The sequence below is a fragment of the Callospermophilus lateralis genome, chromosome 10 (genome assembly GCF_048772815.1).
Source record: "Callospermophilus lateralis isolate mCalLat2 chromosome 10, mCalLat2.hap1, whole genome shotgun sequence".
Classification (NCBI taxonomy): Eukaryota; Metazoa; Chordata; class Mammalia; order Rodentia; family Sciuridae; genus Callospermophilus; species Callospermophilus lateralis.
In genome coordinates this window covers 10,256,551-10,272,221 of record NC_135314.1, presented here as the reverse complement: position 1 = coordinate 10,272,221, position 15,671 = coordinate 10,256,551, and the positions used below count along the sequence as shown (strand labels likewise).

The following is a 15,671-nucleotide window of genomic DNA, read 5'->3' as shown; positions in this document are numbered from 1 at the left end:
ACTTGATTTCCTGAGTGAAGAAGCCTGTCGAGATACTTCCCAATTCAAAATAGCTCTGAGAATTTAAGCTATGTGCCTAAGGACTTCAAACACTTTATCTGATCAGCCATTATGAGAAAAAGGACAGAAGCTTTTTAAAAAGTACCAAGAGGAAGAGCCATTTTTCCAGACATTTAGAATAGGATAAAGAAATTTCTAATGCTATGTGTCAGTCAGGGCCAACACTTTGGGCTGTGGTCAGGTGTGTGTTATATTCAAGGGTTGATTTAGTTCTGTTTAAATTAAATGTTGTGACTTCCCTGTAGGTGGATGAAAGCCAAACTGGAGAACCCGGATGGCTTGGAGGAGAATTAAAAGGAAAGACAGGATGGTTCCCTGCAAACTATGCAGAGAAGATTCCAGAAAATGAGATTCCTGCTCCAGCCAAACCAGTGACTGATCCAACATCTGCCCCTGCCCCCAAACTGGCTCTGCGTGAGACTCCCGCTCCTTTGGCAGTGACCTCTTCTGAGCCCTCCACAACCCCCAACAACTGGGCTGACTTCAGCTCTACGTAAGATTAAACATAGTTTCAGTTTTTGAAATCTCAATTTAGTAACCTTTCTTTCCCCCAGGTGTTTTTATAGTCCCAAGTTATCCCTCTTGGTAAGGGAGCTGGCTCATTTGTGTGACTCCCTTCTCTGGCTGGTCTGCTGGCAAGTTAGGGGTAACTGTCTCTTTACTGAAATAAATGAAACTATTGCCCAATGATGATTTACCCTCATTCAAAACAAAGCCAGTTATCATGTTCTGTTCAGTAATTTATCTGTATTTTCATTCTTAGCAAAAAAATGGAGAAATATAGCTTCCTAATAATCTGTGTTGACACCCATGTCAGTCAGCAAATATTCAGTCATTTCCTGCATACAGGCAAATAGCACTTTTTTGCTGGGCAGAAACAGAATTGAATTCAGTCATGTGGCTTTGAATAGGATAAAAAGCTGCTTCCTCCAGAGCTTTCTGCTTTCATTAGTCTTGTACAGATGCACCGTGAAAAGGTGCATGCCTTTGGTCATCAGAAAATGACATTAAGCACAGAGTGTGTAGGCAGAGGTTTGAAAGATGGATGAAACTACTATCCAGACCTCCATTTACAGGGCTGTGACCTAGATGTACAGTTGTCAAAAAATGTTTTATACTAGCATGCCAGTAACAGTGATTTGAGTGAGAAGTGTTTGAAATTTCTTTTTAAGTCTAATCATCTTTTGGTAGAAATACATTGAAGGCAAGGAGTCAAGGTATTTTTCTGGAAATATCAAATGGAGCAAACAGATATAGAATAATGGCCAAGTACAGGAGGAAGTGAAGGAAAGGATGTAAGGAATAGCAAGTTTTTCACACTTATTTTAGCATCTAAAGGTGCCTCCACATGTAATCTCTGCTTTAAAACAATAGCCTTCCCTTGGCATAACTTCTAAGTTTAAACTCTCCCTTTTTCTTTTGATCTTGTTGGAAAAGTTCAGAGTGTATAAACTAAAGCTTTGGTTAAAATAGAAGACTAATACCATGCTTTCCAGGATTTGTTTTTGCTGTGGATCAAATCAGTGTGACTGTCCTCCTTGTTAAATATGTGGTGTGTGAACATGATTACCAATGACTTGTTTTCCAAACCAAAAATCAAGAAATTATTCTGACTTTCAAATTTGTTTTATAAAGATGAAAAACAGTAAATTCCATTTAGATGTGCATTCACACAGATGTGTTTATCTAAAATTATAAAATCACAAAATTAGAACTGACCCAAGATCCAAGACAACTGGCTACTCTCAGGATGCCTCGTGCAGTTACTGTGGTGTGGACACATATAGCCAGGTGTGTCCTATGAAATTGATGGGACAGGGAAGCTCTGGCTGCCAGGCTGATGTGTTTTCATATGTGGCACAAGATTTCTTTCATCTCATCTATTGTTATTATAAATAGTAATGATTGTCATTATTATTCAGAGTATTTCCCTAATGCTTTAGGTAACCCTCAAAATGGACCCAGAGTGGCAGGGTATTGTTCCAATGAGGAAATCAAGATTCAGAGAAAATAGAATAATTTGTCTGAGGGTCATTGCTAGTGTGTGAAACACAGACTCACTCACACCTGTGCCAAGCATTCTTTCCTGTCCTTGTTCTTAACTTTCAAAGGCCACATAAATATACTGGATTGTGGGTGGAAATATGTAATAGAACACTTTTCTGGCATATGGCAGGCCCTGGATTCAATCACTACTACCACAAAAAAAGAAAAAGTACAGGATTTGTGATGTATAGGCTCAGAGGGTGCCATTTTTTTCTTTTATATTTTGTTTTTACATTTCACTCTGGGTGGGAAGCTGGTGCATTAGAAAGTGCTTACTATTTATGGATTGTGCTCTTCCTTCCAGGTGGCCCACCAGCACAAACGAGAAACCAGAAACAGATAACTGGGATGCTTGGGCAGCCCAGCCTTCTCTTACTGTACCCAGTGCTGGCCAGTTAAGGCAGAGATCAGCCTTTACTCCAGCCACGGCCACTGGCTCCTCCCCATCTCCTGTACTGGGACAGGTAAGGGCAACCAGTGAGGGTGTGAAGACTCAGCAGTACAGATATGAGCAGATGCTTGCTGGCGATGTCACCTAGAATTAAGCTTCCTTGTGTGGGGCTCTCTTGGCTGGCTGGGTCAGGTTCAGGAAGCCAAGATATGCTGTGAATAATCAGAGTTCAGTGCAAGTAAACTTCTGCCTGGGTTAATCAGAGAGGTTTCATTTATGACATTTGAGTTGCATCTTGACCAATGGGAAAGAGGTAGCTTACTAAAAACAAAGGAGAAGGCATATCATACAGGAAATGCTAAAAGGAGAGGCCTTAAGGCAAAGAATCAGAATGTGTGTAAGGAAAATCATGAGTTAATCCATTTAACTAAACTGCTGGCTATTTATTGGCAAAGAGACTGATTACAGGATAGAATATTGGGAAGCTCTGAAGTGCCCTGTTAAGAAAGAATAATTTCTGAAAGGTTAAAGGTATTTATTCTGAGTCTATCTTTTTTGCTCAATACAATAACGGAATGGAATTAAAGGAATGAAATTTCTATAAATAATCAAATCAAACCAAACAACAGATGCCCTTCTGGGAGGCATCAGGGGGGTCATAGATAGTTTCTGTTCTGGAAACACCCAGGTCAAAGGCAAGCACTGGGCAGATTCATTGGAGAGGTAGGTGTAGGGACATTAGAACAGAGGACCAGTGGGCAGTAACACCTGTTAGGCACACCCAGGTGAGATCGAGGGAGGCCTAGACTCAGCTGCGTTCACATTTACCAAGTTGGGAGGAGCCAGTAGAGAGAGAAGAGAGCATGCAAGAGATTGCAGAGGGGAACCACAAGGATAGAGTCACACACCTGGAGGGCCAGCAGGAAAGGGGCCCTGGGTGGAGAAGATCTACCTTCATGGAAAATGAGGACAGGAAGAAATCAATTTGTAGTTGGAGGGAGTAGTTGAGTTTTAGATATGTTATGGTATTAGTGAAAACAAGACATCCAGGTGGTCATGTCTAGCAGGCCAGTGGAACATGGATCTGGAGGGTGGAGGAAAGATCAGGACTATATATATATATATATATCCATGTGAAAAGATTCAGAAGACAAGCACAGGGGAAACTTCTCAGGGGAGAGATTCTGAAGTACTGTGAGGACAAATATATATATTGTCATATAATCATATAATCAGAACTAAGGAAATGGTATGAAGTTCAAGAATAAGGGGAAATAGAAAGTGCCCAAGAATGTGTGTGTTAGGTGGCCTGAAAGAAGGGAAAGAGTTCTGAACAGATAGTGTCACTTTCCTTTCCATCTCACCCAACTCAGAATCTGACACATGTCCTGTGCTCGGTAATGGTGATAGTGACAGAGGAGGGGTGCGGGAGCAGGGGGTGGTGTGGGTGACAGTGGGAAACCACAGGGAGGAGGAACTTGTTTTAGGCAGGTGGAGGTAATGGCTGTGATCAGGGCACAGAAGAGACCACTCTGGGTGCTGACTGAACATCCCCCTGACTTAAGGAAGAGGAAGACAAACCAGGGGGTAAAGAGGAAACGAGCGGTGAGGGAGCAGGAAGCTCTGTGACAAGTAGAAGAAATACAGAATGCAGGGAGGGCATTGGAAAGGTAGCCAGCTGTCATCAGTGGAAAAAGGAATTGAAAAGTCAAGTGTCAGTCGGCTTGGTGCCAGGTGAATCCAGCATTAAATGCACAAAAAAGAAGACAGGGTTCATTTTCTCCTGGGTGAGGAGGATGAAGAGAGATTGGGAAAGATAGTGGAGAAGGAAGCTCAGGTCAGACGCATGGCATCCATCTCATGAGGAGGAAGCCCTGAGGGCTTACAGGCTGTAGATGGTTAGGAGTTTGACAAAAAAAAAAAGAATAAAGAATTGCCCAGGTAAAACTAAAAATGATAATAATAAAAGAACTTGCTGGTTGAATTTGTCCTGAATCTTGATCATTGCACAGAGCTTCAGCTTTTTCTAGCAATACTACCAGTTTTGAGAGTAGAAATAAGAACAGTACTAAAACATGCTGTGACTATTAGTACTATTACAGTAATACTATGCATAGATCTTACTGAACTTTTTTAACAACCTTCTAAAGAGAGTATCATCTCTGTTGTATAAATGTAGAAACTGAGGCTTTCAAAAATTAAAACAGTTGCCAAGGTATCACAGAATTAATAAGTGGCAGGGTCCCAGTTCCTGGGGCTGGGCTCACTGGGTATCCATGTGAAAAGCTCCAGAAGACAAGCACAGGGGAAACTTCTCAGGGAGGAAATTCTGAAGTACTGTGAGGACACAGGAGAAATGACTTGCCCTGGGATCCAGTCCTGGTAGAAAAATCAATGGAAATGGCTAAGGATTTGACAGGGCAGAAGAGCTGTGGATTAGAGACATTGAGGCAGGAGGGTCACTGCAGAGAGCAAGAATGGAAGGTAAAGAATATGTGTTCCTAGAGTGCTTGGAATCCAAAGGAACCTTAGTTTTGAGAGCAGAAATGGAAAAAAATATATATATGGCAATGTTATAGGGTATTAGTGCTATGGATGGAACCCAAGGCCCTGTGCATTCTAGGCAAGGGCTCTACCACTGAGCTGCATCCCCAGCCCTCACAATCATATCTCAATGCAAAAATAAAAATAACTTCCAAAGGCAAAAACATGAATTGCTTCTGAATTAACTCTGCTTGAGTATATTCCTTTGTTTCTATCCATTTACATAGAAGATTGGAAGTTGGTGTTGTCCTGTTTGTTAGTAAATATTTTAAGACACCATAATGGTTTTATGCTCTATTTTTGAAGAAGATAATAAGTGCCTCACCTGCCTTTCCAGCCTCATCTCCTCCTACACTCGTCCGTGAGCCCAGGCTACACAGAGCCCTGGATTGTACTCCTCTTCCGGGACCCTTTGCAGTGTATGCAGTGTGCCACCTTAAGGTCTTTGCCTGTGCTGTGCCCTTGGCCTGGAGAGCTCTTCCTCCACAGCCCTAGCTACCAAAATCCTTCTCATCCTTCAAGGCCCAGCTCAAATGCCTCCACCTCTGTGAAATTGTCCCTGATGCCCTTGGGCAGACTTCATCCCTCTTTTCTCTCTGTTCCCACAGTGACTAGATGGAACTTCTTTGTATCGTATTTCATCCTGCCAGGGGGTATACTTAGTCATTTTTATTTCTTTCTTCCCTATTAACTTCGAGTTCCTTGCTGATCATATCACATTATCCATTTTTATAGTGCTTTATGGTTGATAAACTACTTTATCTTAAATTATTTGGGGGAGGCAGAGAGATGGTTTTTTATTATTTTTCTTTGTAATCCCATAGTGCCTTGCATATAGATGGACAATAAATGGTAATTACAATGAATTTATGCTAACAAAATCCTGTTACTCTAAAATGGAACTAAAACAAGCATAATCCAGTGCACAGCATTTTCCCCCATTCCCATACAGTTAATAATGTCATGAAATCTCATCAAACTTCTGTTCCATCATTAATCCTCTAGTAGAAATCCAAATCATACTGGAAATGGACAGGTGCCCAGGGCAACTTGAGAGAAAAATAGGACCAAAATATAGAAGGCGCATAGTCAAGTGTCACAGGAGAACCATCCCTCCTGGTTTACTAAGTGGAGAGTTCTAAAGCCTAGCATATCAGAGCACACCTGTAATCCCAGCTACTGAGACAGGAGGATCCCAAGTTCAAGGGGAGCATGGGCAACTTAGCAAGATACCATATCAGATAAAAATAAGTAGAAAGTTCTAGATTGCCAGACAATGGCTCTGTGAATGGGCCAGCAAGTTTTTGCTTCTACTTTTGGAAATAAATGATTACTGAGAAACAGTGAGGTGTCCACCACTCATGCTGTGCTGATACAGGGTGCCATCTGTTTGTGTGTGTGCTTGTGTGTGCCTATGACAGAGGAGGCCCCAGGGTCATGCCTTGACTGATGACAAGCCACAATGTAATGAGAGGTCCTTTATGTTGTTCTACACAAGGGTGAAAAGGTGGAGGGGCTACAAGCGCAAGCCCTGTATCCTTGGAGAGCCAAAAAAGACAACCATTTAAATTTTAACAAAAATGATGTCATCACCGTCCTGGAACAGCAAGACATGTGGTGGTTTGGAGAAGTTCAAGGTCAGAAGGGTTGGTTCCCCAAGTCTTACGTGAAACTCATTTCAGGGCCCATAAGGAAATCTACAAGGTATTTTGTGTTTATCTGCTTCTATTTGATGAAAAAAATATATTAGGCATTAAAAATTGTTTGCTTTAGTTAGGATTCATGGATGGGAATTGCAGGATTATTTTGTCTTCTGAATCTTTTAATTACAAAAGAGTATATGGAATATAAAAAGGAAGCCTCTTACAGATAGGTGGTCTTTTTTTTTCCCTCATGGAAGCCTATACATCCTGGTTTTCGTTGAATTTATGCAAAAAAAGAATTCAAGGGTTGGGGTTGTGGCTCAGTGATAGAGCGCTTGTCTCGAACGTGTGAGGCACTAGGTTCGATCCTCAGCACCACATAAAAAATAAATTAAAAAAATAAAAGTATTATGTCCATCTACAAATATATAATTTTTTAAATTCTGCTCTGAGACCTGGAATAGTCACGCAAGTGGTTGGAGCGTGACTTCATAATCAGTACTGTGCCAGATACATGTGATTGCTTAGAAAGCCCAGAGCATTTGGGGAAATAATTGGAAGAATGAATTATTTTCATTAGCATCTGCTAAGAACGTGGAATCTGCAAGGCTGTTGCTTAATTATTCTAACTGTATAGGTGTTCAAAACAAATTATGAGCTTTAAGAAGATAAAAATAACAGAATTATCCCATGAGCCCCTGCCAGTCATGCTTTGGAGTAAACCAATACAGAGGGCACATGTGCAGCAGAGCAGGATATGAGCGCAGAGCCCTGTGGCCTAGCACCCCTGGAGCGTGTAACTTAGCTCTAAGTACAGCTGCTTCAGCCGTGGATTGTTCAGAGTTCTAAAGTAGAAAAATCAGTGTCAGCTGTACTATTTTCTCTTGAGATAGGAATTAAAATACTCTTTTCTTCCCTTCTTTCAGCATGGATTCTGGTTCTTCAGAGAGTCCTGCTAGTCTGAAGAGAGTAGCTTCACCTGCTGCTAAACCAGCTGTTTCAGGAGAAGGTGAGGAGCAGATCAAATTAGGTTCTTTAGGAGAGTTGAACCTGGTACCACTACAGACAGTAAATGTGAAATGAAACGGGTTTCATCTTTAAATAGTCTGCATTAATTAAACTAAACTCTATTAAACTGAGGTGAAATGAAAGTTCAGCTCTTTACAAAAATCAGAGTACTGATTATGGAGGCTGTCAAAATACTGTTGGAGATGTTGATCATCAAAAACTTAATTGTGGAGCTGGGGATGCAGCTCATCAGTGGTTGAGTGCTTGTTTAGCATATGCAAAGCCCTGGGTTCAGTCCCCAGTACTGCAAAAACAGAACAAAAAACCTAAATTTTCTAATTTGACCATGAGCCTTTTGACTTTTGAAAGAAGCCCATTTACCAAGTTCACCAAGCCAGTTTGCCAAGGATCAAGTTCTCTGAGCACCCCTGTAGCTAAATCTCCTAATGTGGTCTAGTCTCATCTACATACAAGTATTTTGCCTTAAAACACTGCAGAGTCCAGTAAAGCTTTCACAATTATATGAGTATCATAGGAACCTCTTCAGCCAAAACAGAAGCTCAGTTTCCATGTTCTAAGTAAATAACCAAACCAGATTATTTAGGCCTAAAAATTTCATTTTGAGTATTTGTAACGCAAATAATTAATTGCCTTTTTTCCAGTCTCTGTTTCATGACATAATTCTAGATATTATATATACATGCCAGTCACTAGTAGGAAGTATTAAATTTTTAAAAAATGAAAAAAAAAACTTATGTAATTTAGACCCTGCTGGTAAAAATCATGTTTTTTACATTCAGTGCAATCATTATAGAACTAATTGAAAGGTGCTACCTGAGTTAAGCTTCCCATTTAGAAGTCCGAGCAGGTTTTGCAGTTATCAGATGTCATAACTTACCAATTATGCAGTATTTTTCAGTGGGTTCCTGGAACAAATTATATGATTAGTTTGCTGTAATATGATTGTTGCATTCCTAGAAACTTTACCTAATGAAAAATACAATTATCAACATAATTGTTTTGATGGAGACCGCAAACATTAAGATTTAATAGTAGTTCAGAGTCACTGTAACAGCGTTTCTTCCTCAGTTCTTCTTTGTATTTTTTGGTGGTGCTGGGGATTGAACCAAGGGCCTTGTGCATGCTGGACAAGTACTCTACCACTGATTTATACCCTCCAGTCCCCCAGCATTTCTTTATCAATAGGAATTTCAAAAGTAATTTTTAAAAAATTTATAGGTATAACTATAAAACCTCATCATTACCAAAAAATAAAAAAAAAGAAAGATCTAGGATTTTATGGTACCCAGTTTTTGTTACTAGTATGAAAACAATTACTAGCATAGTTCTCTTTATACATTTTCATTATCTTAATGCCTTTTTTAAATCCACTATTAGAAGAAGAAGGCAAAAATGCACATTTAAGCAGAAAATGTAAAAAAAAAAAGAAAAAGAAAAAAACAATATTTGTAATCAGCATAGTGAAAAAGAAATGTTAACCCCTCCCCCCAAAAAATTCAGTGTGCTACGTCCGGTCAGGTCTCACTGCATGTGGCTTTGTATCCTGGCTCTGCCAGGTTGTAACCCTGTGATTTCTGTCACGCCCTAGCTTCTTCATCTGTGAAGCATGCATAATAACACCTAATAACCATCCCTTGAGGTAGGAAGTTATTACAAGGGTTGTGCAGTAAAAAGTATAAAGCTTTTAGAAAAAAACTCAACAACATATGCTGCTTTTATTCCCTTTTTGCTTCATTTCTTGATTGCTGCCAGAGCCACTCACGGCATCTATTATCCTTATCTGATAATAGATGTAGAGGAATGCTTATTAGTCTTGAGACATGTACAGAAGCTTCAACACCTGAGTCCTTGCTAAATAGTTCACCAAGTGAACCACACTTTTTCTTAAAGTCAAGCAAGAGAATAGAGGTAAATTCTGATTTTAGTTTGAAATGAATAAGATTAGAAATATTAGGAAAGATTGCAGACATTGTGAAGGGAGGGTTTGTGGGAGGGCATTAGAAATTCTGAGAAAAGGTATGGATGGATATTAATGAGCTCCTTGTTAATGCTGCACTGAATGTCTTCTGATTTAAAGTAAACTGTAAATAAATCAGATAAATAGATTATCTATTTGAGTAGCTCTTAAAATAGTAGCTTGGGACTGGCCTGTTCCCTTGTTAGATGTCTCACGAAAGGGAGTGACTGAGGAGGACCTCACCCTCTAAGCATCCACCACAGTGTCCCCAGGGCTCACTGTCATTGTGCAGCAGTCTCACAGGGCACCAGAAGCCTCTATCTCTAGCCTCCCTTTTCATTTTGAACTGTAGTATTAAGCTTATCTAGAGATCATGCTTCTGAAGTTTTCTAAACATTTTGAAAGTTACTTCAAAATTCTGGTGTATTTTAAAGACAGTGACTTTAGGTGAGGATTCACTGGAAAGTATGGATTGCCCAGGATCCTATTAAGGGGTCAACAATAGGAACTAAAGAACAGTAACAGAGACCAGATGACAGGGGAAACGTCAGAACACTGAGAAATCAGAAAAATGAGTGTATCAGTGACAAGAGAATGCCCTTATTACAGCATGCAAACGATGATTTGCTTGTGTGGGAAGTGAGTTTTTTTTTGTTTTTTTTTTTTTAACTGTGGAGATTTGTGTTACCAGCATTGAAGGGCTAAGACAAGAGTCCTCTGTCTTCCAGGGACGTTTGGATGACTCTGTGTCTGCTGTGGGTTTCAGCAGTCACCCCAGCAGTCACCCCCTAGCCTCTGCACAGTGCTCAGGTCACCCTTAAAGCTGAAGGAGGCCCCTGTTGGCACTCTTAGGGGGTGCCTACCCATGTTAGCACAATGTTAAGGGGTTTTGATTTTTTGTGTGTGTTTTAGTTTTCGTTAGTCCCTCCCTCAGAGGCTATTTTAATTGACCAATAGAGGTCTCCATACTAAATTTCTGCCTATTAATCAACATTAACTCTGCATTTAAGAAATATCATCTGATAGTCTCTTGAGAAACATACATCATCTGTTATAAAAATGTTCTGGGGTAAATGTTTCTGCTTTTAAAAAAATATATAAAGGGCTGGAATAAGATGAAGAAAAAGTGGAAGTAAGAAATATATGTATCTTTCTGTAAAATCTTTTCTGCTAATCAAGGATTTTGTATCTAGTCTGTCTGAGAGAAGACTTGGTTCTAAGTCTTAGTAGAATCAATAAAAGCAATGCAGGGTTCTCTTTATAATTAAAAGATAAAAATTGCTTTTGGAATGCACACCCTTCAATTCAAGACACTATAGAATATTATTTTTTATTTTTAAGACTAAATTACATTATAATGTAATTTAGAATGTAATAAAAGTAAAAAAGAGTTTTCATTTAATTTTTTGGGAGAGACTTAATAGTTATTTTCCAGGGTTGAGTAGACATCATACTTATCACCAGTTCATTCTACCTGTGTATGCACTTGGAAGACAAGTAGATGCCCATTTTTAACTAAGTAATGTGTATTTATTTTATAGTCTAAAAGTTTCCTGCCATCTTTGTGTATGGTACAATAGGACATAAGGAAAAGTGTGTCTTATTTAATTTACATAAAGGATATACTCTAAAAATTTCTAAAATTGTGAATTAGTACTCTCTAAACAGAAATACAGATATTTGCACCCCAGAAGCCTGCATGTAAGTGCATCTCTGACCCTGTAGATACTCAGTAAATGTTAGTTGAAACTGGATGTAAAAAACATTTCATTAAAAAAATAAAATGATGACCCTAAGTCCTAGATGATTTTTGGTATTCAGTGTTTGTAGACATGCAGTTGGTTCGTTGTTCCTGTGGCTGGGTCTTCACAGGAATTGTCTCCTTGTCTGCAGTTACTGAATTCTTGTGTGCAGTTGGGGAATTTGGAGCCCAGGGGTATTCTGCAGCTCTGTATTTTTATCTGTGATTAGCCTTTCTCTTGAATGAATCTTATCCTAATTTCCTGATTCATAATTTGCTTTTGCAAAGCTGTCTGGGATTTCTTTAAACAATCAAGCTCTCTCCGTATCTCAATATTTCTCCCCACCAGAATTTATTGCCATGTACACTTACGAGAGTTCTGAGCAAGGAGATTTAACCTTTCAGCAAGGGGATGTGATTTTGGTTACCAAGAAAGATGGTGACTGGTGGACGGGAACAGTGGGCGACAAGTCTGGAGTCTTCCCTTCTAACTATGTGAGGCTTAAAGATTCAGAGGTAAACCCACATTAACTGTTTCCTCTCCCTTTCTGTGTGGTGGTTCTCTTTGCGGGGAGTCATGATGTTTGACATTGGAACATTCTTTTGGGTTTTACTAAACTCTAGAACGTGACAGTAACTACAGTGTGACCTGCAGCTCTCTGACCTTTCCATTTGGTGCTGTGGAGTAAACATTGGTTTCCCACAAGCAGAACTCCAGGGGCTAAGTGGAGGCTGCAGCGAGGGGGTTGGTCAGCATCAGTGGGTTATAATGCTCAGTATTAACCTCTATTCCTGTGTTTAATTGACATTGGAGTAAACTTTTTTGATTTGTTCTTCATGGTCATTAATTTTTAGATTTCCCATAGCATTATTTTGACCATGTAAACAAGTATTCTGGTGATACTTGGCCCCTGAATATTAGGGCAGTAGAAAGTTTCTTAAAATTATGTTTTTTGTCTATATAGTAAGGAAATACAATATCTAAGAGTTTGGTACTCTCTTGGAATACTATTATCCTTATAAATTGGAAATGGTTGTCATTGTTGTTAAATGGAACTGTAAAAAATTGATTGCATAAAATGTGTCATCAAAGTTTAGTACAGATTTAATGAAGAGGATACCACAGAGTACAGGAACCTGTCATAGTGGCCAAGTTCAAGTCAGTGGAGAGTGTCAGGATATAAATGTAGTAATTTAACAGATCCACATAAGTATACCAAGAGGAACGGGCTGGTGCTACCTCTCCCCTCCCTGCACCCCATGCTATCAGGGCACAGTTCTTTTTCTCTCCTACCTCCTAGGCACTGAGAGGAAAGGCAGGCACGGAACTTTCAGAGGTTGCATTTTTGGGTGTAAGTGAGTGGACAAAGCTCTTGCTCTCTCTCATTCAGGTGCCAGAGAGTGTCTGTGGGCTCTTCTGAAGGCCCCTGCACTCCCAGAGGCCCTGTGGGCAGCTGACTTGATGCAGTAGTTTTGCCATTGGCCTTCTCACCTTCCCTGCAGTTGCTAGGAGTAGTTTTATGTGCTTGGGTTTGGTGTGTTTTTTTCTTTTTTTTTTTTAAGGGGTGTCATTATTGTTGTTTTTTGTTTTTCTTGCTGTAGTCCTGAGAGCAGCTTGCTGAAATTCCTGTGGATGGATTTGTATTAGTTACCCACCCTTAGAAAATTTGGCAGAGTCTGGAAGAAAATAATTTTCCCCTGTAAGACAGCTGGCCTGTTGAACCCCATAGATCAGAGAGGGAGAATTAAACCCTTCTTTAGGCTAGCAAATTGTTTCCAGTAAGAATAAACCAGATGATATTTCAGAGGGCTGAGGGAAATGCTAAAAACTAAATTTGATTTCCATTATTATCCATGAAAACTCTTAAAGTGACATTACCTTTTGGATAAGTTAAAATACAAAAACCATTTTGGCTTGTATTTGAATTTGACTTTATTAACTTTATTTAGACTTTACCCAAATTCTATCTACATGAGTTAATGCATATTTAAATAACATTATAATAAAAATAATCTGCATCAACACTGAAAAATATACGAAAGCCATTACTTGTATTTTATTGTAATAAATTAGTTTTCTATTCACAAAACCTTATGAAATCAGTAAATTTTTTTTAAAAAGCAACCCTTTTTTAAAGGTAACCTGTTATGTTTTCTTAACCATATTCATAAACTATTAGCTACAGAAGAAGTGGCAGTACTAAAGATTTTTAGACAAATGTTTAGCTATATTGTTCAGTAATGGGGGGAGGGACTAAAAGTTAGCTCTTCTGTCCTACTTAGTTACAGAGTTCAGTGTTCAAGCAAAGCATCTTACCAAACTTAAAAGCCAGACACAACTTTAAACTGGCCTGGGGAAGGGTTGTCCTGTCCTGGAGATCCTTCTGGGACATATGGCCTGGGAACACATTTAAACACATGTAGCCAGGACAGAATCTGGCCTCCTGAGTGTACCCCAACCTAGGATGCTGGATGTATTTCTCAGAAGCAGCACATTGGAGCTCCTTGGTTGGGTATTGCTAATTTCTTTCTTGTTACAGAATATAGAGAGTGTATTATCAGCCTGTATGGGAGAAGTAACTGGTCACTCGGAATCTTGTTTCATTGTTATTTCTTTATTTAATATGCAGCCCCCCAAAATAGCAGTAAAGATTGATAGTGTGTAGTTGTAGTCATTAATTCAAGAAAACATATAATCAGAGTAAAAATTTAACCGAAACCTTTCCTGGTAAATTGTTATTAATTTCAATGACCAAAATACAAGGGCAATGATAAGTTGTGTTCCTGGTAGATAAATTGCATATTTTTATTCTTATAGTAACTCTCATTTAGTTTATTAAACATTTCTGCTTTATTTTAATTGGAATACTTAATTTACTGTGAGTTAGAGACTTGAGGGTGAACATGAATTGAGACTAAAGCACTCTGTCACAGAAGATTGCCTTCTGGCCCCTCTCCTGGCTCTTGTGGTCTTTGTTGCCGACTCAGCTGGTTTAAGTCCATGAGCATCCATGAGAGGACTTTACCTCAAGTGCTTCTGGAACACAGTAGTGGGAAGAAGTATGGCCTGCTTCTGTGGATCATGCTTCCACCACAGATAGAGAAGTGTCAGCGTTCAGACAGTGTGAAATTGGGAGGAAAGGATACGTAGGACAGTAGCCCCCTCATTGCCAACAGCAATGGGGAAAGGGAAGATTCCATCATCCCTGTGCCATTTTAGTTCTTTAAAAAGGAAACCTGGAGCAAATGTAGAAAAACACAACATTTTAATGTATTGAATATGGGTGGTAGGCTCATGGCTATGTTTAGAGTTTCTGAACTTCTTGTATGTGAAATATTTCCTAATAACCATTTGAAAACAAAGTGCCAGCGGTGTGTGTGGGGAGTAGTCCTCCTTTCATGGAGCCTTCCATTGGATTTTCCCAGGTGTATGATATACCCACACCACAGGTCCATACCTGGGCCCTCTGGGGTTTACAGTCCACATACTTTGCTCTTTTCTTCACTTAAGAGTAAAAGCTATACATTTTAAGTTACTTATTTTATCCAGGTATTCCTAATACACATGCTCTTGTCAAGTGAAACAGTGCTTTCCCTGGAAATAAAAAGGGGATTTAGGGTCTCAAATGGGTTTGTTCATTAATCGTGTTCTAAGTTACATGATCAATACTCCTCAACATGCAAATGAGACCTTTTGCTCTGTTTTAAGGGCTCTGGAACTGCTGGAAAAACAGGGAATTTAGGAAAAAAACCTGGTAAGTTACATTCCCTAATGCTTATGTTTTATTGTTATGAATATAATTGATAGCTGCTTCCAATCTTTGTTTATTAGGGCCAGCAGTAAAGTACAGACCAAGAAACCTTTCCTGAGAGTGGTTGTAATAGGCTCTTTCCTTGGACTCTACTAATAACATATACATGGTTATGAAGTTTCACTGTAACTTCCTACATGGGGAGTGGGAATATCACCAGAGAGAACGTTCTCCTGGGTTATGAAGAAATAACTCAGGCAAAATTGTAGAAGATTGCCATACAAAGAGGTGTAAAACTGGAAGTTCACTGCTTTTTAATTATCTTCTTGTTAGGCTTGGGAGGCCCTTTTTCATTTTCTGACAGCACTTTAAACCCAAGACACAAAGATCAGAGGAGCAGCAAATATTATCATCTTATAGGTCCCATTAATTTAGAAGCCATTGGGTGGTTTTCCTCAGGTGGACATTGGAGGTACAAAATTATAGTCATACCTCTGTGTTCAATTTC

General features: G+C 39.3%; 1 protein-coding gene across 1 annotated transcript in view; it reads left to right on the top strand.

Annotated features, from left to right (window-relative positions):
- The window catches only part of Itsn1 (intersectin 1), a 206,751-nt gene that overhangs the window by 136,689 nt on the left and 54,391 nt on the right, over positions 1 to 15,671 (top strand). The window contains exons 21-26 of the mRNA XM_076868630.2: positions 306 to 553; positions 2,411 to 2,570; positions 6,540 to 6,745; positions 7,611 to 7,693; positions 11,761 to 11,927; positions 15,121 to 15,166. Coding sequence (XP_076724745.1) covers positions 306 to 553; positions 2,411 to 2,570; positions 6,540 to 6,745; positions 7,611 to 7,693; positions 11,761 to 11,927; positions 15,121 to 15,166 — 910 coding nt within the window. The remainder of the gene's footprint in view (positions 1 to 305; positions 554 to 2,410; positions 2,571 to 6,539; positions 6,746 to 7,610; positions 7,694 to 11,760; positions 11,928 to 15,120; positions 15,167 to 15,671) is intronic.